This window comes from Alligator mississippiensis, chromosome 7 (assembly GCF_030867095.1).
Source record: "Alligator mississippiensis isolate rAllMis1 chromosome 7, rAllMis1, whole genome shotgun sequence".
Taxonomy (NCBI): Eukaryota; Metazoa; Chordata; order Crocodylia; family Alligatoridae; genus Alligator; species Alligator mississippiensis.
Genome location: NC_081830.1, coordinates 86031845 through 86052895, shown reverse-complemented (window position 1 = coordinate 86052895; position 21051 = coordinate 86031845). Strand labels below are relative to the sequence as shown.

Below are 21051 nucleotides of genomic sequence, written 5' to 3'. Positions count from 1 at the left end.
TGGGCCTGTTTGAAGCCCCTGGGATTACAGCTTCGCCCCACCTTTGTACACTCATTTGTCACAGTGGAAATCTAGAGTGACTCGGGTCCAAAGGCAGTCTCCTTTCTCCTTGAGCTCAGCGAGCCCTAGCTCATCAGACCTTTCCCTTAGGGGGTAGTCACTCCACTTACACCAACACACACATCTGTCACATCCACAATCCCCGCACACCTAGCAGACTCCACGCATACACTTGTGTGCATGAGGGGATCACACTCACCATCCCCTCGCACACCTCAAACCCCTGCAGACACCTGGGCACTATTCATGCCTGTACACCCCCTTGTCACACTCCCAGAGCCCTCACACACCTGAGCACACTCACACAGGTGTCAGGGCCTCTCACCCCATCATTTGGTTGGAGTGGACCCTCCCTGCCACACACTCAACAACCTCCTGACACAAATAGGTGTCAAGTGGACACGCATCTTTTTCCAGGCCAAATCAGTTCCTAATTCACCTGGGCAAAACCCAAGGGTTAAGTTGCAAAATTCAATTAAGCAGCTCTCAGTCATTTAGCCTGTGTGGCTCTACACTGGGCAAGTGTCCTCCCTCCCAGACCCACCAGTCTGGGGCTTTGGATGCTCCCCAAATCCACGCGGGCATCCGACAGGCAGGACCCAGGCCTGGAGACCTCAGAGTTCAGCTCCCCTCTGTCTCCCTTGATCTTAGCCTAAAGCAGAGACACTTTTTAAAAAACAACAATAATATATTTCATGTTCCCAGGCAAATTAGCCAAATCAATTCCAAATCATACTGACTGAGCAGGACTCAATCCTTCCAAAAACCATAGGGATTGAGCAGGCAGAACTCAGTCATTTTAAACATCAGGTATAGTGCTACATCCTCCTTCGCAGGCTCTCACCCTGGGACTTCAGACGCTCCCAAATCCATCGGCAGGCATCCTACGTGCAGAGGTCTTGGGATTAGGGTGCCCTCACTTGATCTGAGCCAAAAGGCCCTGGTATTCCCCCTGCCAGGTATAGTTTGCTTTGGGATTTTTTAAGGAAATTTTGTGTGTCCCAAGTCAAATCAGCCAAATCAATTCCAAATCCAGCAGTCATGCAAGAACCATATGTGGCCCTGCTACCGGCAAGCAGCCTCCGCCCCCATCTGGGGCTTCAGATGCTTCCAAATCCTTTGGCGAGCATCCTGCGTGCAGGCCCAAATCCGGAGGCTTGGTGTTCAGATGCCCCCGAGTTTTGCTTGCCTTCAGTCTCAGGAGCAAGCTAGGGAGGGGTCTCCCATTTCCATAAAGTTGGTGTATAGCACAGATCTGCCCACTAGAAGTGAAAGTACTCCATGGGGTAAGGGGGCTGCTCCCTTCCTCGTGCCACTTGGCACAACAAGAAGCGGCGTGAGCAAACAGCATTCCTCAGCACCCCCTCCCGCCTGGGGGAAAGCGGAGGGTTATTCATATTCAAATCCCCTTGCAGAAATGCCAACGAGGGACCGTGGGCTGCAGCCGGGAGAGGTTGCAATGCACGGGCCAGTGTGAAAATTGCAGCTGAGAGAGAAGATAAGCTGGGGACAGGAAACAGTAGCAATGGGCCTCAGTGGATTTACCCCCAAATTTCACGTGTGAGGTCCCAGTCTGGTCTGGGCTACAGGAAATCATGCACCCCCCGCCCCCCTTTCACTCACACACATGCACACACGCACATGCACGTACACAGCTTCTCATCCTACTGTCCTTGAGAGGGTAAATCAAATCATTACTTCAAGGAAGCAGAAAAATGGGAGAGAGAGGCCAGTGGACATGAAATCCCCGTTCTCCCAGGACCAAGGGCCAGGTTCGCGCAGGACTGTCGGTAGTAAAAGATGCAGCCAGGCGCTTGGGGGAGGATTTTCAAGTGTGCAGAGGTGATTATGAGCCTCTGAAATATCTCAGACGCCTTTAAAAACCCAGCATGATTTATTGGTCAACCCAAGGAATGTCTCAAAAGACTTCACCCAAGCCGTTGTCTAAAGTGAATTAAATAGCAATGCCCTGCTGAAACCCTAGGCTGCAAATTATTTACCCACCTGCCAACAGAGGATTGCAATGAGTAACTGCTTCCAAAAGCACCAAAGTCCCACGTCCGGACGTGACTCAGGAGCACTCCGTATTTTCAGTAGAAAAGCCCTGCTCCTAAAGGACTTTAAATTTCTATGGAAAGATTTCTGAAAGCCCAAGTGAGTTTTGAAAACAGGGATTTAGACTTCTCAAGCATTCAGAAGGTGCTTTACAAAAAGGCATCCGAAGGCTTTAACAAGCATTAAGTCTCCAAGTCCCACTGTGAATAAGAGATTATCTGTTTTACAAAAGGGGAAAGCGGTACGGAGGGATGAAGGGATTTGCCCTGGCAGATGTAGTAGGTCGGTAGCAGAGGTAGAAGAGAGCCCAAGAGACACCTCTGCTTTGCTGCGAGGCTTTCACGGATCTGCCATTGCAGCTAGGCAGGGGGTCAACTGAGATCACTGCCTACGAGTGCTGTCTTAGGTGAAGGACAGAAATTACACCTAAACTGGTTTAAGTGATCACAAACTGGTTGAAAGCTGTAACAGAACGAAAGCTCAGTGCACAGAAACCAGTTTCAAAATGGCCCAAACTGGAGGGGCTTTAGTCCCCCACCTCACCCCAGCTCGGTGTGCTGCCCACACCCCCTGCTCTTTGCTGGAGCGGGGTGTGGGGCACAGGGCAGGGGTGGGCAACAGCATGAGAGGGTCTGCCCCCCTCCAGGCAAACCCAGGCTGGGATCTGGGGCCTGAGAAGGGCTTTAATGCCCCTTCCCCAGCTCAGTGTGCACGCATCAAGCCCTGCAGGACCAGCCTGAGAGGTGGGAGGTGTTGGCAAAGACCTGGCACGATCATGACATGTATGTGCTGGAGGTGGAGGAACAGGAGAGGGTTGCAGACAGCTTGAGCTGGTGTGAGCAAAGGAATCAGAGAACTACATTGACTTTATAAAGCCGAACCTGTAAAAGGTGGGGGACAGGAATACCTACGCAAGGACTTTCCAAAGGGATTACACAAGATGTATGCAAGGCTTTCTCTTATCTTTTTGGTTTCTTCCATTTCATTTCCAGTTAGACTACACGGCGTGCGCTCTCACTGTGTTTTACTGGGCTGTATCTTAGCTTCGGCAAAGGTTTGTGGTTGTTCAGTCCTGTGCTTGAGGTTGCAAATTGCTGTGTTCAATACACGCTCGCTTCAGAGAAAGGATTATTCTTGTTCAAGCTTTTATGAATTCAATGCCACTACATTGTTCCCCAACCCCCCACCTTAGTCTGGCAGTGGCTGCCCTCCTCCCCACCCCCTCTTTCTGGCTTGAGCCACTGCAAGCATGTGGCTGCATTCCCTGAATCAAAAGTGAAGGTCTGTTCATTTGCTAATCGGTTCAATCTCTGCAGTTTAGACTAACCTGCAAAGATTGAATTGATTCAGCCTTGGGCTTTTTGACTGTCTGTACTTAGCCTGACTGACTCTGTACTGTCCTCTCAGAGCACCTGGAGGGGTGAACTCAACTTCACAAAAGTTTGTGCTCTGCATATATCTTATTCAGTCACCTAGTACGTGCGGGTCTACCCTGCCTTCATTTTACCGCTGTCCCTCAGTCTGCGTGCATCCAAGGACAGTCTCTTATTTTCAGTTTGGGCTGGGGCAAGGAGGGACTGTCTATTTGCCGTGTTTGTACAGCACCTTGCACAATAGGGTTCCAGTGCCTGAAGGGCCCTCTAGCTTCTACAGAAACACAAGTAATAAATAGCAGCAAAACTCACTACGGGGTGAAATATAGTGGGGCAGAACATTGCCAAATAAAATAAATTCTCTCCAAATGTGCATTTTGTCAGAGCTGAAGCATTTTGCAGTGAGCGTATCGACGTTGACCCAGATTTTGTTAAGATGGTGGTTGAGGTCCTCTGCTCTCCGGTCACTACTGATAATAAGAGAGAGAGAGAGAGAGAGAGAGAGAGAGAAAGGCCCGAATTGAAAATCCAAGCTGTTCTGATCCAAGAAAGCCCAGGCGGCCTGACGCCGCTCCATCTTGTGAAACCATTCCTAAAGCTTGCTTTCATTTTAAGGCAGGATGAGAGCACATTTCAAACCCTTGTCACAAGATAAACCCAGATTTTTCAAGTAGGAATCCACAGTTGGGGCCTTTCTGAGCTCTTTGCAACAGAAAATCTGCTGTATTATTTTTCTGTACTTAATAAAAGAGGAAAAAATTAAGAGTTGGCATTTTCCACAGGGGGGGGAGCTTGAATCTATCCAGGTGTGCCTTGAGTCTAAAAACATTGGGTCCACTGGCCTTGTAGCTAATCTCATTTCCAGTATTCAACCTTGTTTGCCATGCCATTTATTTGCTAATTGGACCGTGCCCAGCTGAGGCTGTAAAATCTGGCAGGTCATTTTGCTTCGGTATCGCTTTCTGGTTCTCATGTGTTTGGGTCTCCAAGGGCCCTGCCACATGTTCAAAGTAAAGCTGGACAGAAACCACCTATAAAGTTATTACACATTTTCAAGCACTAACTGGGCATGTCTACATGTGTGCATTTACTGCACAGTAACCAAAATTACTGTGCAGTACGGGCACGCATCTACACATGCACACCCTTACTGTGCAGTAAATATGGCGATTTACACTGATTTGAGTGTAAATTTGAGACCTGCATCATGCAGGTCTCAAATTTACGCCCGATTAGTTACTGCACAGTAATGCACATATAGATGCCTTACTGTACAGTAACAATGTATATGTGGGCTGACTTGGGACTAACTTTAGTCCCAAGTCAGTCCGCGCACAGCATTAATGCACACATGTAGACGCTGGCCTATTTCTGCTTACTGCACAGTAACTTACTGTGCAGTAAATTTAAGCTGACATTAATGCACATGTAGACACTCCCAATCTGTAGCTGGTTGGCTCTTTTTATAGCTGGATGGAGATTTTCATGGCATGATCATTACGTTGCCCATGCAGCCGGATTTAATTTATTGTGCAATTAATTGGTTAATTGTGTGATAACTACTTTGCATGTGTGGCCGGTCTCACTTTGCACATGTGGCCAGTCTGCATGTCTTGCACAATTAACCAGTAAGTTGCATGATGTATGTAACGCGTTGCAGGGGCCCAACACTGCAGGGAACATAACGCCAAAAACAAACTCCCAAAGTTCCTCAATGAAATGGGAAAAATAAAAGAGAGCGAGCAAAGAGAAATGCTTTTGTTTAACCAAGTCTGAGTTCTGGTGGTTGGAGCTCCCTTGGCGTCGTGCTGCAGAAATCTCAGAGCTGAAAGTCCCCCAGTTCTGAATCCACTCCCGGCACAAAGAGCAGAGATTCAGCAGGTGCCCGCACTATGGCAGGAGACAGCGAGGGAACATTTCAGGGGCAAACTGGTCTGGTATCAACTGGCTCTGACCTTCACAGTCTCTCCTCCACAGGAGAGCCAAAGCAGCTCGCTTCTTCCTCTATGGGCACATCTACACACGTTCATTAATACACCTTAGATACTGCGTGTTTTGTTACTACTTCCTTAATGAAGGACTAACTAAATGCGTGGTACCTAAAGTTACCGAATGGTTTTTTCATGATGCTTACTGTGCATTAGCCTAATAGCACTGTGCAGTAGGCTATTAGCACAGTTTTTGCCATGATATGCTACTGTGCAGTATAATTAAGCTAATGCGCAGTAAGCGTCTTGTGTAGATGTGCCTTATAGGTTCCATGTAAGTGATGTCCCTACACCCTTCCCCTAAGGGTCGCACTGCTCTCTGCTGCAAGGCTTGCTTTTGCCTGAAGAAAGTAAGATAAAAACAAGGGAGGAAGAGAAGAAATTCCTGCTGCGCAGGCCTCCTATGTGCCCAGGGACCATCCTGCTACTCAGTCATGTGCAACCACAGCCTGAGAGGTCCAGAAATACCACCTCCACCCAATGCATACAAATACACACACACCAATTTCCACCTGGGTGTGCGAACATACAGCAAGCAAAGCCCGTCCCCAACGTTGCATCCCAAAGTTGGAGGAATGGATCGGTCTATATAGCAATGAGGGTGAGACAACCCAATGCCCATGGCTCCAGGTGAAGATGCAGATGCCTACAAGCGGCGGTGACGGTACAACTGCCCATAAAGCCACGGTGACACCAGGAAAGAAGATGCAAAGTCTTCAGCTCCAGAGTGGGGCTGGCTAGGGGAGCAGCTTGAGGGACCACTTCTTTTTATCTTGCTGGGATCCTATGACCGCAGCTGACTTCCTGCCCCTCGGACAGGGAGCTGGACTTGATGGTCTCCCAAGGTCCCTTCCAGCCCTAACGTCTATGAAATCTATGAACCCTGAAGAGCAGCCTTCACTCTATTTCTCAGCAGATGAGCAGACATTGATGGCAGAGATAACTAAAGCATGTTCATGTCCAGTCCTGATCACCAGACCTCCCTCCACTAAAATACCAGGGGGAGGTTTAAGGCAAAAAAATGAAAATAACCCACTGGAAACTATTTTTCATCCTGCTGAGAGACACAGAGTCTGTCCTAAATGGTTCCTAAGCACCAATAATTAAGACAACCTGTTGGAACAATTCAAGTAGCCACATGATGGATGGGGCTTGTCTCTCTGCCCAAGTTGCAGCCCCAGGATCACGCTGGGCAATGGGGCACACTACCAGTTGCAGAGCTGCCAGCTTGGGAAGCCTTCAAAGCTAGTTTGATCGTTATCCCTCAGAGGCAGCTTCTTAAGTGTCCACTTCCAGGCTGGGGGCTCAGCTGCATTCACTTATACAAGAGAGCAGAAGGGTTCCCTCCAGCACCCAAATTACTAGGCAAAGGGCTGTGGCTTGCATTAGATTAGCGCTTCGTGGTGGTCCCTCCTAAACTTAAAAGCAGTCAAAGGAATGGTGGTTTTGGAAAGGGTAGGCTCTACCTTGCCACGATGCAGAAGGCTGGACCAAATGACCTCACCGGGAAAGCTCCTCCAAACCACATGAACTGACTTGTCCGTGGTTCTGGTGGCCTGAGCCCTTAATTCGGTGCGATGGAGGAATGCTTTGCCCCGTGCGAGCTGACTCAGCTGCTTTGCAGCCATTCCTCCGCGGTCCTTCAGACCTCTTGCTGTGGTTGACGTTAAAGGCTTCTCTCTATGGTTTCAACAGATCGAGGCTGAAGACCAAGTCCTGGCAACTTTCTGCGGCCGGGAGACAACCGACACGGAGCAGGCCCCCGGGCAGCAAGCCATTCTGTCCCCTGGCTCCTACATGGGGCTCACGTTCAGATCCGACTTCTCCAACGAGGAACGCTTCACGGGCTTCGAGGCCCATTACACAGCGGTGGGTAAGTACCGTATCGCAGCAAATGTGCAGACCTCACAGCCCAAGCTGGGCCGTGGCCACTCAGCCCCCCAGAGCACAGGGGAGACCAAAGGAAAAGACTCTAAAAAAAGCAGGCTTCTTTTCCCTGAGCTAAAAGAGGAGCTCTCTCAGAGGTAAGCAGTCCAGGGTCTACAGCAGACTGGTTGCCCAGGCCAGTTGCATCTTATAGAGGTCAGTGGTGCAAATACTCAATACAGCAATCATCACTGGAGACACTGAGCATTACCAGAGGCAGGGTATGCTGGATAACTGCAAATGCAGGCTTGTTACCTGGGGCCATTTTCAGAGCGAGCAGCGGGATGCTCCATTCCCAGTGCCGCAGGGTTTGGGCGTATAGCAGCAGGCTCTGATTTCTGCTCCCCTTCCTGGTGTCCTGCAGAGACCTGGCAGGTCACACATGGCACCTCCCTGCCCCAGTTGCATGGCAGACGATTGCAAACATGCTCACGTTCTTTCCTAACCAGTGACTTTCCCTGGTAGGGTTTTCCCAAGGGACTGTGAGTGGAAGGGGCCTGCTGCTACAGCACATGCACCACGTCTGCTGGATGGCAGGGAATCCAAGGGTCTCCAGTCCTGCAACCTGCCTCCCCTCGGGAGAGCACTGATTCCCCTAGCAGGCCGGCCTCCCCATGCCCCTCACAAATCAGACGGCATCGCCATGCTAGCCCGTGATGAGATGGCCAGGTGTGGCATTTCTGCTTTGGCATGTGATAACCTAGGCATGAGATCAGGCTGCAAATGCTCTGACCCCGGTTCCTCCTCGCAGACGTGGACGAGTGCCTGGAGAAGAGCGATGAGGAGCTGGCCTGTGACCACTACTGCCACAATTACATCGGGGGGTACTACTGCTCCTGCCGCTTCGGCTACATCCTGCACTCAGACAACCGCACCTGCAAAGGTACAGGCTGGAGGGCAATGTGGGTCTGCTCCCTCTCCGAGCCCGCCTGCCTGGGACCTGAGAGCCCGGGGACCATTGCACGCACAGGCCCTACACTAAAACGGTGCCCCAAAGAATGCATCGTCTTGGCCCTGATCCTGCAACAGGATCCTGCAGCCCCTTGAGGGCTGGGATAATGGATCCTCGCACGTCTAGTTATATCAGCCCTACCTCCACCTTTGCGTGTGAGATGGCTGGAGCAGACCTGGGGGCTGCTACAGCCCTGGGCATGTCACAAAACTGTGAAGAGCCACTCAGGGGGGCAGAGGGCTTCTTCCCACCTCCGTCATTTACAGTGCTTGTGCTCAGGCCATGCAGAGGTTGCAATGGTTTCAGGTGGCTCCCAAGGGTATGACATCAGCATGATGTCATCAGCGCCATTCCTGATGCATGCTACCACGGGGGCACATCAGAACTGCCTGGGCATGCTTTGCTGGTGGCAGAGTCTAGGATGCTCTGGGGTGAGATGGCAAAGGGCTGGGAACAGGAGGCTCCTTCTCAGGGCAAGTGCCAGCCAAGGAGGGCTTTAAACCATGTGTGAGGTCCGGCTGGACCCTGACCGCGCCGGCCGTGTTGCAGTGGAGTGCAGCGACAACCTCTTCACCCAGAGGAGCGGGGTGATCACCAGCGCCGACTTTCCCAACCCGTACCCCAAGAGCTCCGACTGCCTGTACCGTGTCGAGCTGGAGGATGGCTTCTTCATCACCCTGCAGTTCGAGGACAGCATCGACATCGAGGACCATCCCGAGGTCTCCTGCCCTTATGACTACATCAAGGTGAGCCGGCTGGGTTGGCGGAGGCAGGGTACGGACCCCCGCTCTGGGCTTTCTCACTCTGTCTCGTTGGACCAGCCATAGTCCCATGAGCCGTGGGCTGCTGTCCTCCAAGGATACAACAAAGCCAGCATGAGAGGAGCCTGCTTATAGCAGCTCCATCCCTTCTGATTTCCATGCTAGGACCATGTGCTTCATGAAATCTTTAGTTCTCCAAACTTTCCAGGGCTTCACATGCGAGCAGCGCTTTCCTGCTGCATTGCTCTCTGGTCTGCACCTTGGCCACAGAGACTTGGAAGGGGCTCCTAAGGCCATCAAGCCCTGTCCTCCGCCTTTGCAGGCAGTCTTTTAGCCAGAGGCCTAAAAAATTGCTCACTTCAATCCCTCACCTATCACAGCCACATGCATCTTACAAACCCAAACCACCCTGCAGCACGCCGCAGCTCGAAAGCAGGGGGAAAGGGCCCTGCCACCAGGAAAGCAGATGCCCAGAAGATCCTAGGAAGAGGAACATGGTCCTCATTACCGAGGGAGGCAGAGCCAGTCTGGCTGCGGGGTGCATGCCTTCCCAACCCCAATCTGGTGTCCGCATCTCCAATGCCCAGGTCCTCCAAGCAGGAGATACCCTTCAGTGCCCTCTTTGCAAGCAAAAAGGCCAAGTTTTGTAAAGTTTGGAGGTGGATAAAGAACCAGTAGGAGACAAGGGAGAGAAAGACCCCTTTCCCCTCTTACAAAGGGCCCAAGACATGTTTTATATCCATGAAGTCTAGGGTAGGGCCAGCCTGTCAACCAGCCACGGGGTGTGGAAAGCCCTCATTGCTTCCTAAAGCTATCTCTCTGCTTCCTTGTGGCAGATTAAAGCCGGCCCTCTGGAGTTCGGGCCTTTCTGTGGGGAAAAATCCCCGGGACGTATCGAAACGCAGACCAACAGCGTCCAGATCCTGTTCCACAGCGACAACTCGGGCAAGAACCGAGGGTGGAAGCTATCGTACGCGGCCACCGGTAATGCGCTCTGCTCCTTTCCCTTCCCTGCACCCACAGGGGTTGGCAAACCGGGTAGATGGGGATTGATGGTGCATCTGGTCCTGAGACTCCAGGCAAAAGAGGGTGTGGGATGCACATAGTGAACCTAACGGTGCAATTTCATTCTGCGGGGGAGAAAGCTACCTGGATGGACCTGGCGGATAGCAGCCGTACCGAGCCCTGCCTGCCACCGTGCCAGGCTCTGGGCCACTGGGAGAATCAGGCTTCTCATATTAAGTCCCAAGGAGTGAGTCCTGAGTCCTAGCTTCATCCAAAGCAGGTTGGGAATGAAGCAGTCCCAGCAAGGAGGCAAAGCCTCCCCAGAGACAGCTCAGGGTGGGAAGGAGACCCCCCAGTTCAAGGTTCATGACATCCCTGAGGTCCCCTTTAGTAGCACCGATAGCCATGGCCCCTGTGCCGTTTTGCACAGAGTCGTAGCTCAAGGAGAAGCAGCAGATAGCATTACCCCAATAAAGAGCCTTGGGAACAGGCCTGCCGTGGCTGGCTCCATCCAGGCCTCTGTCCCGTTAGCTGGCTGCCATTTGAATTTGCATTTTTTTTCTCCCCCCTTGCCAAGGGAACCCGTGCCCTCTCGTGCAGCCTCCCATCAATGGGAAGATCGACCCCTCGCAGGCACGCTACACCTTTAAGGACCAGGTGGTCATCAGCTGCAACCCGGGATACAAAGTGCTAAAGGTACAAGGACTGCTCGCCTCCATCTCTGGGGCTGGGGCAGACTCTCTTAAATCCACTGGAGTGGGCTCACGTGAAGGCCTCTCGTGTCCGTGCTCTCATGCCATAGGCACGTGCTGAATTAGGGAGGAGCACGATGGTTTGTGGTGATGGGAAGCTCTCCGTGGTACCCAGTGAAGCTGGCCAGGCACGGCCAGGGGCATAAACTCATGGATAAGGAGGGTTGGAAGGGACATCTAGTCCAACCCCCTGCTCCAAGCAGGACCAGCCCAACTACATCATCCCAGTCCTTGCCATCAGGTGCTACCCCCATGCTTTGCAAGGCTCACAAAGGAGCTGCCCAGTCATTCATTGCTGGGACCGCTCCACTGAAGCCCATTGCCAGGCCAGCAGAGAACACAGCCCTGCTTCACCCACTTCGTGCAGACCTAAGGAGACCCTTCCCTCCTCCCACTGCCTTCCCTAGGACAGCAGGTACCTCTGTGCTCGAGAGGGGCAAAGTAACCCAAAGGAGAGCCCTGCCTGCCCTGCTAGAGACCACGCATGGGAACAGCCTACGCTTGACGCCATAGACCTTCCCCTGCAAAGACAGCGGAGGTGGAGTGGAATGACTCTTCCCCAAACCACCTGCCTAGTGTCTCACACCAGCCAGCGAGCAAACAAAGGCAAGGCTTGGCTTTGCACAAGACTAAGAGGAGCAGAGGGGCTTTTTGGAAAGCCTCCGCTCAGCTCCTCTGTGGTCTTGAACCCCAGGGAAATCTCCCTAGCCAGCTGTATGCCACCTGTCCAACTCAGTGACCATGCTGTGGCTTCCAACTCGAGAGCCTATAAAGGAAACTATTAACTTTGCAAGTGGAGCAAGGCTAGTATTTTGAGTGGTGACCTCCAGGAAGTACCCAGCAGGTAGGGATCATCCACGAAGTGGCCCTAGACTCAGCACTCAACCTCCCCTTGGGCCTATCTACTGCCATCCCAGACAGGCTGTCTCTGCTGTAAGACGTAGGGTGGTCCCGAGGCTGGGGTGACGATGTCTTTCCCTCTTCCCTTCTGCGCAGGATGATGTGGAGAGCGACACCTTCCAAATCGAGTGCCTGAAGGACGGGACGTGGAGCAACAAGGTCCCCATCTGCAAAAGTAAGAAGCCCCTCTCTCCCTTCCCAGTACCCTTTATCTGGGGGTAACAGCCCCAGTGCCGAGCTCCGGGCGGGGTTGTACAGATGTCCCTGCAAAATGATGTTGGCCGTTTCTCCTAGAGCACAACAGGGTTTGTGCCAAAGATGACAGGTCGGGTATTTGTTCTTCCTGATGCAACTGGATAAGTGCAACCTGCTTTCCCTGTCTCCCTCTCCAAACAAGCACTGCCCTGGCTCTGGGACAGTGTCTCCAAGCAGACGGATAAATGGCATCATCCTCTGCATTAGCTTGCACCCCGTCATGAAGGGCCTGGTCCCCTAGTGCAAGAACGCACGTCACAGAAGTATCACGACAAAACAAAAGTCAGCTTATGGGCTTCTTCTTGGGGCTGGTGGGGCCCAGCTACCAAATGCTGATATGGATTTGAACCCACCTATGCCAAGGGTATGCTTGGAGCTGATGGTGGGGCTTCAAACTACTATAGTAACAAGGCCCATGTGGGATATCTGGACCTGGAACTGAACTGCTCTTCGGTTTTAGGGTTGCTCAGACCCAGAGGTCTGGGTTGGTCACAAGTGCAGCCAAAACCAAGGAATACGGACAGCAGCAAAAGGAGTGAGCAAAGTTGGCCTGATGTTTAAAAAAACCACGTTGATTCGTTGCTGCTGAAGGTTGATTCTGGGATGTTGCACAGCTCCAATGGGCGTTAGGCAGAGCTACTTCTAATGCAGGAATGACATCTCTCGAGTGCGGGCACCCCTTTCATGTCCCTAGGGCATCCAGCCTGTGTGCTCCAATGTTTGCCCTGGGCAGGAGGGGTGGAGAAGCAGAGATAGGCATGGATGGCCAAGAAAGCCGGTGGAGCAACAGGTCAGAATTGAATGCAGGCCACCAGAGAAAATGAACAACCCAAGCGAAGGTTGCTCGCCTGGGGATTGCAGAACAGGATGGGGTGCCAGCTTGCACAGGGAGCTAAGGGCATCCCTTCACCTCCCCTCTGCCTCCTGTTTGGGAGAGGGACCCTAAATCACATGAGCATGGACAGGGTTGAGACAGCCATCAGATCTCAACCCCCTGAACGTGGGCAGAGTTCAGACCCAGGTCCTGATGCCAACTTCCCAGCTGGGATCTATCCCCTGAACCGATCCAACCTGGGACAATGGACCCAACCCCCGTGTCCTGGACGCTGCTCCCTCTGCTCACACACGCACACAACAGCAGGTACCTCTAGGCAAAAGTGCCCTGAGTCTGCTTTCCTGCCAGCTTCAGCTGCTTAAGGCCAGAGCTGTGCACGTTGTCACCTCTCTTACACCTGGGCATGGAGGATGGCTGGGAGGAATTGGAGCTTTTCTGGCTGGAGATTCCCTGCTCTGCAACCTCCTCCATTGCAGGTGGATCCTTGTTTTATAACAATAATACTGCTCTGCTGAACCTGCTGTAGGCAGGTGGTAGCAAGGGGTAACTTGTACTTGCAAAGCTCCCTGGACATAGCAATTGCAATGATGTCAGAAATGCCACATACTCTCCCATCCTCTACTTGTGCCTTTGAAGCACGTGGGACATGCACTGCTACAAATCCCCCGCAGATCTTGAGTTTCTAACTTATCTATTACTAAAGAAATCTCTTCCTCCAGAGCTTGAACAAAGACCGAATAAGAATGGATGCCGGTCGGACATTTTTCTTAGTAAACATTTTGCACCAAAAAATGGGGGTTTGGACTGAAAAAAAAACCCAAAACAAGCCACTTTGGGGCAGTGATATCCAGGAGCACAGACAAGATGATCACGTAGGTCCCCTGAGACGTTATCATCTATTCACTGAAATTTTCAGGGTTTGTCAAAAAAACGGAGCCCCTCCAAATGACCAATCAAAAAACGTGTCTTAAGGGGAAAAAAGCTGCAAAAAAAAAGTACAAAAATGAAACATTTTTGGTTTTTCCAATTTTTTTGGCAGACAAAACCATTTTCAACCCAGCTGTAATAAGAAAAAAAACAGGCTGATATTGGGCCAATGCAAAGAGTTTCTTTATAGTAGAAGGTGTGGGTGGCTATGTGCCACTGCAGGATGGATGTTGGCCCAGTGGAGCCAGGTAGAAGAAAAGGGGTCTTCACCAGGACTGGGATAAGGGGGCATGGTGTTGGCTCCACTGGAAGGTGTTGTACTGTTAATACGGTGTTTAACACGATCAGACCCCTCTGCGCTGTCTCCGGAGCCCAGCCTGCTCTCCGCGTATAACCCTTGGATGCTTTGCTGAATTGATCCCTGTTCCTGGTGTTATGGGGGCATGTTTCCTGCATGGATCCTCTCTGCTCAGCTGTTAATCCTGCTCTCTCTTTCTCTCTCTCTGCTTTCCTCCCTTCCCTTTCCCCTTCTGCCTTCGGCGCAGCTGCAGAAAGAGCCGACAACAAGACAGAGGGAAGAGCTGAGTCGGACCAAGTGACGGCATGACCACCTCTTAGAAGGGGCAGACTGTCTCTTAGACATATCAGGGACTCTCTAGGCTGCAAGGCATATTCCCCGTGCTCTCCCCCCAGCCCTTTCCAATCTTGGAGCGGGGGGGATCTCCTTTGGGGAGATACATCACTGCTGTAGATTCAATGCTGGACCCCCGTTAACCCCAGCCTACCTGGCACACTCCGACTGAAAGGATCCCACCCCCATATCCCAGGAAAAGCACAACCCACTTGCACCCCAGGCTGCTGCCCCGGGGACAGGGCACTCTGGCAGGTGTCTGCACTGCGCCTCGGAGACCCAGCAATGAAAACCGTGATGCAAGGAGCAGCTGCTTTGTCTGTGCTTTGTGGTTTGAAAATAACCCTTCGTGGCCTTGCTTTCCCCCTCCTCCTCTGGGCCAGGCTGGTCAGTCTAAGAATGAGAACTCTTCTTTGCTCCCTTTCAGTCTCTCAGTGCAAAATATCCAGCCTCGTTCCCTGCGTCCTGGTGCATGTGAACCCCCCGTCTCTTTGGGACTGACAAGTGCTTGCAAGACAGACCCGCAAGGGAATCTGTCCATCTGGGCTCGCCCCTTCAGCATGCCTCCCCAGCTCTGCTGCTGCCTCTGCCAAGCTGCTCCCTTCAACCAGACCTGCTGTTCATGAGCCTTTCCCATATAACACACCGTCCTTTTAGCCTGAAGAGTAAGTCACAGAAAGCAGCTAGAGAGGAGGAGCCACCACCTTTAACATCAATGGCTTGTCAGGGATTTGAGCAGGGTGGAGGAGGATTGCACTTAGGCACTGATTGCCAAGGGTGCTTGTACACGTGACAATGTCACGATGCACACATGATGAAAGTTTCCCTTTATGTGACTTAATGGCACCAAGCATTACATGTACTTGAGTTTGGGGGGGTTTAAATGAGTTGGCATCATTGCAAACTAAACGATATCCCTATGTGGTTTAGCTTGCAATGCTGCAATTTGGAACATTGCAGCCATTCCCCAATGGCTGCAATCCCTCCCTGCCCCACCGCCCGGCCACAGGACAGGAGGGCAGGCTCCACGGGGGAAAAGGATTGGGCCCCTCGTGGCTTCTGCCTTTAACAGGGGCCTGGACAATCCCATGTGTACAGTGACAGGGTAGGTTTCAATTTAAAACTCACTGTTTCAATTTGGGGGGCATAGAATACAAGCTGAAAGACTAAAGCGTCGTCACATGTACAAGCGCCCTTAGATGCCTAATAGGTAGAATAGGTTGCGGCTCCTTGTAGCATTATTTTCCAGGGCCAGAGATTAGTCGCTGAACTTAAAAATGGAAAGAGCAAGGCTGATAGCATGTTACTGGGGACTTGGCTGGAGGAACAGATGATGGAGCAAGCTAGGGAAGGGGTGGAGGGTCGCAGAAGGGAAGGCATGGAGGAAGGAAGGCTAGAAGGAAGTGACGGAGCATTGCAGTGGGGAGAGAGGGGATGAAGAAAGGATCTTGGAGAAGAGAGCCAGGCCATTGGGGAAGTACACACACATACACATATGCATACAATTACACATCCACATCCACATCCACATACAGTGAACCAAAGGCCAGTGATGTTATTAGAAACCTCTCTCTTGACTTCACCTGGCTTTGGATAGGGCCCATGGAGAAGGGAGCTAAGGGGAAAGGGTTGCCAAGCTTTGGCCAGTGATGGCCTGAGACAGATCTTCAAAAGTTAGCGTTGACAGCCAGGGCGGTGAGGATGGATGTTGGAGGAGACAGTGAGGGTCCACAGCAGTTTTGCAGCACAAGACAGGAGCTTATAGCCCAGAGAAAAAGATGCCTGGGGAGAAAAGTCCTGAGAAACAGAGCAGTTGGCAGCAGAAGGAAGAGCAAGGAGGTCACGTCTGGGCCTGAAAGCAAGGGAGCCCTAAGAGCAAGCGCCAAAATGGAGCATGGGTCCTGGGACCAGAGATAGGGAAGAGTCAGGGGCAGGGAGATGGGCCTGATGGTGGAGGGGGGTCAGAACAAGGAGCCCAGACTGAGGCAGCCCACCCATAATATAACACATGTTCAAGCCTGCAGGTACGGGGCCTTGGCCAGAGAGAACAGCGTGGCCTGACAAGACAGCCTGGATCCCCAGAAAGAGAGGCAGAGAGATGGGACATGGTGAACCCAGTGCTTCCCCACTGGGAGTTGACAGAGGGGTGGGAAGCTGGGGGACAGGGGCAGAAGAAGGGACCTAACAAGAGACCCCCGTTCCCAGAGGCCCCTTCTAGTGCAGCCCATCCAGCTTGGGAAAGAGCTAAGAACGGGGTCCATTCAGCACTGGGGAGGCCTCCCCGGGAGTACCGTGTCCAGCTTTGGGCATCACAGATCCAGAAAGATGTGGACGCTCCCATGGAGAGCACCCGGGAGGGTCAGCAGTCTGGGAAACACAGCATAGAAGCAAAGTTTACAAGAACGGGGAGCTTTTAATGTAGAAAAAAAAAGAAAACCAGGGTGGGATTTAATGATAGCCTTCAGATACTTGAAGGGTGGTGACCAAGAGGATGCGATGGATTCGTCTTGATTGTTTTATCCCCTCCAGAAGCCAGGAGCTTAAATGGCAGTGAGGGAAATGTGGGTTGGGTAGTAGAAAGAACTTGCTCTGTGTGGGGGTGACAAGCTGGCGGCCTGTGCAATCGCCATCCTTGGAAGGGTATAAGAGCAGCTGGGATGGACACTGGGCTGGGATGGTTTAGATGGCCATGATCCTGCCTTGAGCAAAAAGTGGGGCGAGATGACTTTGTGAGGGTCCTGCGAGCCGTCCTTTCCTACGAGCCCCCCAAAGAGTACATCTAGTGGCGGCATGAGAGCAAAAGGGTTTGGGTTTTGTTCTTTAAGTCATGCCATCTGAACCCATCCCCACAGCCCTGGCACACCCAGGGGCACTCACTGAAGGTTTCCAAGGCTTCCTGAGCACAGTCTCTTCCAAGCGCTCCTTCCCCTGCTCTTTAGTGGACAGACGGAGCAAGAGGCAGAGGTCACTTGCAGGTGGGTCTTTCTCCAAGTACCATAATGATGCTCGGTGACCACTCAGCATCCCCCAGCAACACGTATCCCCTGCCTGTCGGTGCCAAGAGGAATCCCTGATTTCAGTGACTGGGACAGAACTGGTGGGGACAGGGAGAGGCGAAACGAGCTGTGTATCGGATGCCCGTAAACTGAAGAAGCCCAAGGAGCCCCCTGAGAGTGAAGGCCTGCCTGCAGGGAGACGTCTGGATGACAGAAACCGCTCCCTCTTGCTCCCCGAGACATCGTTCCTCACCGACACTGCAAACAGACCGCTGCATGGAAACCCAAGTGCATTCCCATCAGCCTTTTGGCCCCTGTGAACACCAGGCAGGGGCTGCGACCTCCCAGGTTGCAGCCCTGATCCCAAAGATCTCACGCCCCCTTCTCTGATCCCAAAGATCCCAAAGATCCCAGCCCCCTTCTCTGAGCCACTTCAGCATTGAACGGCTGAGAAAATGGTGGGGCCTGGGGGAACGGCCTGAGCAAGTCTCTATCTGCCTTAGCAGCTACCCCAGCAGGAGCTGCTCCACAATGCCCTGGAGATCCAGTTCATCGCCATCTCATCATAACAGGGTGTCTCTTTTAAGTGGGCTCAGCCTAAAATCGCCATTTTCAAGGTGCATTAAGGGCATGTGTCTACATGTGCATGCCCTTAGTGCACCTTAACAATGGCAGTTTAAGGTTATGTGAGCCTAAATTTGATACATGCCTAAAACAGGTATCCAATTTTGGCGGAAATAACTAAATCGCATTAGCACACATGTAGACGCGCTAATGCGCATTAACACGTGCGTCAATGGATACACAGAGTGTTAATGCGATTAGCATGTCTGCATGTGTACTAAGGCGACTTAGCTTTTTGCGCCTAAATTTAATGTGCCTTAATGCGCATTAGCGTGTCTACATGTGTGCTAAATCACTTTAACGTGCCTTAAGCAAAGGCTTATGATGTTTAGGTGCGCATAAATACACGTGTAGACACGCCCACGGGTATGCACTAATTAGCTCAAGCAGCAGCGATGCATCCACTTGGCTGGTTGCAATCTATGCAGGGCTAACAACGCGCTGAGAGAAACAGGCGGCCACACCGCGCCTGCCCTGCAAGCCGAGGTACAATGTGAGTGATGCCCCTGCCGCAACTCCCAAATTCTCTGTTTCAAGGGACGTTTTAAATTCCAGCGACCTGGCCGATCTGCTAGGGAGGGAGAAGGGCTACAGCTGGGGCTCCAGCTACTCGTGTCAGTGAGATTCAGATGTGGGCTATAGCTGTAGCTAGTGCCCCTCTCTCTCAAGGGGGACTCTGCAGCTCAGCTGCTCTCCCTGGGGCTGGGCTGGCTCCAGCGCCAGCATTTGAGCTCACTTTGCGATGGGAATACCTTACTGCCTGGCCTGGTGCTTGCTCCGGCAGTACTGCTGTTTCCTCCATGCCCGGCAGGAGCTCCTTAATTCACACCTGACTAGTCTGGACATTTCTTCCCCTAACAACCCAGCTACCAGGCAGAAAATGACCGTTGTGGGTCATGCCCTGTTGTTAAATCAGTGTCTACCTCGTCCCAAGGGCAACAGGAATTTCAACTCACTTGCAGGCAATGCAAAATCAGCATCAATTAGTCTGAGGCCCTGAAAATGGGGACTCCTGAGACCCAAATCACAACCAAGATCCTTCATCTGTTGTGCTTGGCCCAGGTAGATAAAACCTTGGCTGGGATGATGTAGGTGGGGCTGGTCCTGCTTGGAGCAGGGGGTTGCACTAGATCCACCCCCATTTTCTATGATACTATGACTTGACAGAGCCCTCTTCTCCAGCTGGCCCATCTTCCCTTTCTCCCAGATCCCAGAGAGGGAGGAGAAGGGAGGATCACAGCCCCATTGAAAGCAGCAGCAAAACTCGCCTGGATTTCAACAGAGGGAAAAGCTGCCAAGAGGCTGATCTGGGACCCGAGACAGGCACACATGTACAGCCCCTGCTCGCACGCACGCCCTCGCCTCCTGCCAGCCCAGCCCCAGGTTCAGCTAGCTTCTGGTTTCAACTCCAAGTCAGCTTCATGGCTTGCAGTTGCAGGAAAGCAGGTTTAGGTTGGATCTCAGGAAACATTTCTTCACTGTCAGAGCAGGGAGGCTGTGGAGGAGACGCCCAGGGAAGGGGTGGCCTCTCCATGCATGGAGGGGTTCAAGGAGAGCCATGGGTGGGGGTGATTGAGGCCTAGCAATGCCTGCTATGGGCATTTCCCAGGCTTCTGGGCTTTGCTAGTTGCTCCCTCTCTGCTACACGTGTCGGGGGGTTTAAGTGTTCATCACTGGCTGCACCCCAGGCTGGGGATGGTGACTGGGCTGTGCCGATGCTCCTGCTGGGAGGGTCTTGCCCCTCCACTCAGGGTCAGACCGATGCCACATTTGGGGTCAAGAAGGAAATTTACCCCCTGGTCAGACTTGTACAGACTGCGTGGATTTTGCCTTCCTCTGTATCCAGAGCGTGGCCTCTATCGGGGATCCATCCTTGGAGGTTTTCAAGACCCAGCTAGACCAAGCCTTGGCTGGGATGATGTAGTTGGGGCTGGTCCTGCTTGGAGCAAGGGTTGGACTAGATGTGACCTCCTGAGGTCCCTTCCAGCCCTCATTGTCTGTGATCCTATGATACTATCTCTTGAGTGTATATTAACAACCTTTTATAGCAGCAGGATGCTGGCTGCCGTGGTCCCCTGCTTTCCCGGTGGCAGGTTCAGGTGTGAGGTCTGTGGTATGCCAGGGTTGATGGTAGTTTTGCTAAGAGTTTAGATAATTCCCAGATTCACAGAAGTTTAGGGCTGGAAGGGACCTCATGAGATCATCAGGTCCAGCCCCATGATGGGTTTGTACCGGGCTGGTTTGCAGAGGGCTGATCCTGCCTCAGGCAGGGGTTGCACTAGATGGGACCTCTGGAGCTCCTGTCCCACCCCACTCTCTTTATAAAGTCATAAAGCTGAGGCTAACGTCATGTAGCTGCGGTGCCAGGGAGCCGTGCCAAGAATGGATGCGAGCACAGGTGACCCCACTCTCCTTTCTCCCTAGTGGCCGACTGCCGAGCCCCGGCGGAGCTGGAGCACGGGTTCATCACGTTCGCCTCGAGGAGCAACCTCACCACCTACCGCTCCGCGATCCGGTACTCCTGCCAGCGCCCCTACTACCGCTTGGCCCCCAACGTCACTGGTGAGGGCACCGGGCGAGGGGGGTTGGAGGGACTGTCTATACAAGCATAGGGTTGCAATGGTCCGTGTGCAACACACTTACATGTGCTGGCACCCTGGCCACATCACGCAGCCACCTCTGGGAGGAAGGAGCTAGCTGGAAACAGGTTTCATCTGGGGTGTCTGTGCTGCTAACGGCAGAGCCGGCTGCAGGCGGTCTCTGCAAAGGCGACTGCGTTACCCAGCAGGTCTACGTCTCGGCAGAGAAGATGCTGCCATCTCAATGCTGTTTGGCCCTCGGGCAGCGGCAGCAGCTGTTAACGAGCATCACTAGCCATGTCTACCTACTAAATCCTGCCCGCATACAGCGCAGTCCTGTCCTCACAGGAAAGTGCCACAGCCTGAAGACAACAGGCCTCACTGATAGCAACACCCGGGCCACGTAATCCTTATCACTGCTTGTCTGTGTGC

General features: G+C 52.5%; 1 protein-coding gene across 4 annotated transcripts in view; it reads left to right on the top strand.

The window, feature by feature from the left end:
* Window positions 1–21051, top strand: part of MASP1 (MBL associated serine protease 1) — a 52090-nt gene that overhangs the window by 11454 nt on the left and 19585 nt on the right. For 3 of the 4 annotated variants that reach the window (XM_014607105.3, XM_059731259.1, XM_014607104.3), the window contains exons 3-9: window positions 7172–7349; window positions 8154–8285; window positions 8904–9100; window positions 9952–10099; window positions 10698–10816; window positions 11869–11947; window positions 20465–20602. In XM_014607105.3, coding sequence (XP_014462591.2) covers window positions 7172–7349; window positions 8154–8285; window positions 8904–9100; window positions 9952–10099; window positions 10698–10816; window positions 11869–11947; window positions 20465–20602 — 991 coding nt within the window. Of the gene's footprint in view, window positions 1–7171; window positions 7350–8153; window positions 8286–8903; window positions 9101–9951; window positions 10100–10697; window positions 10817–11868; window positions 11948–14334; window positions 14727–20464; window positions 20603–21051 lie in introns of those variants that run through there. The other variant, XM_014607108.3, reaches the window with a different exon arrangement.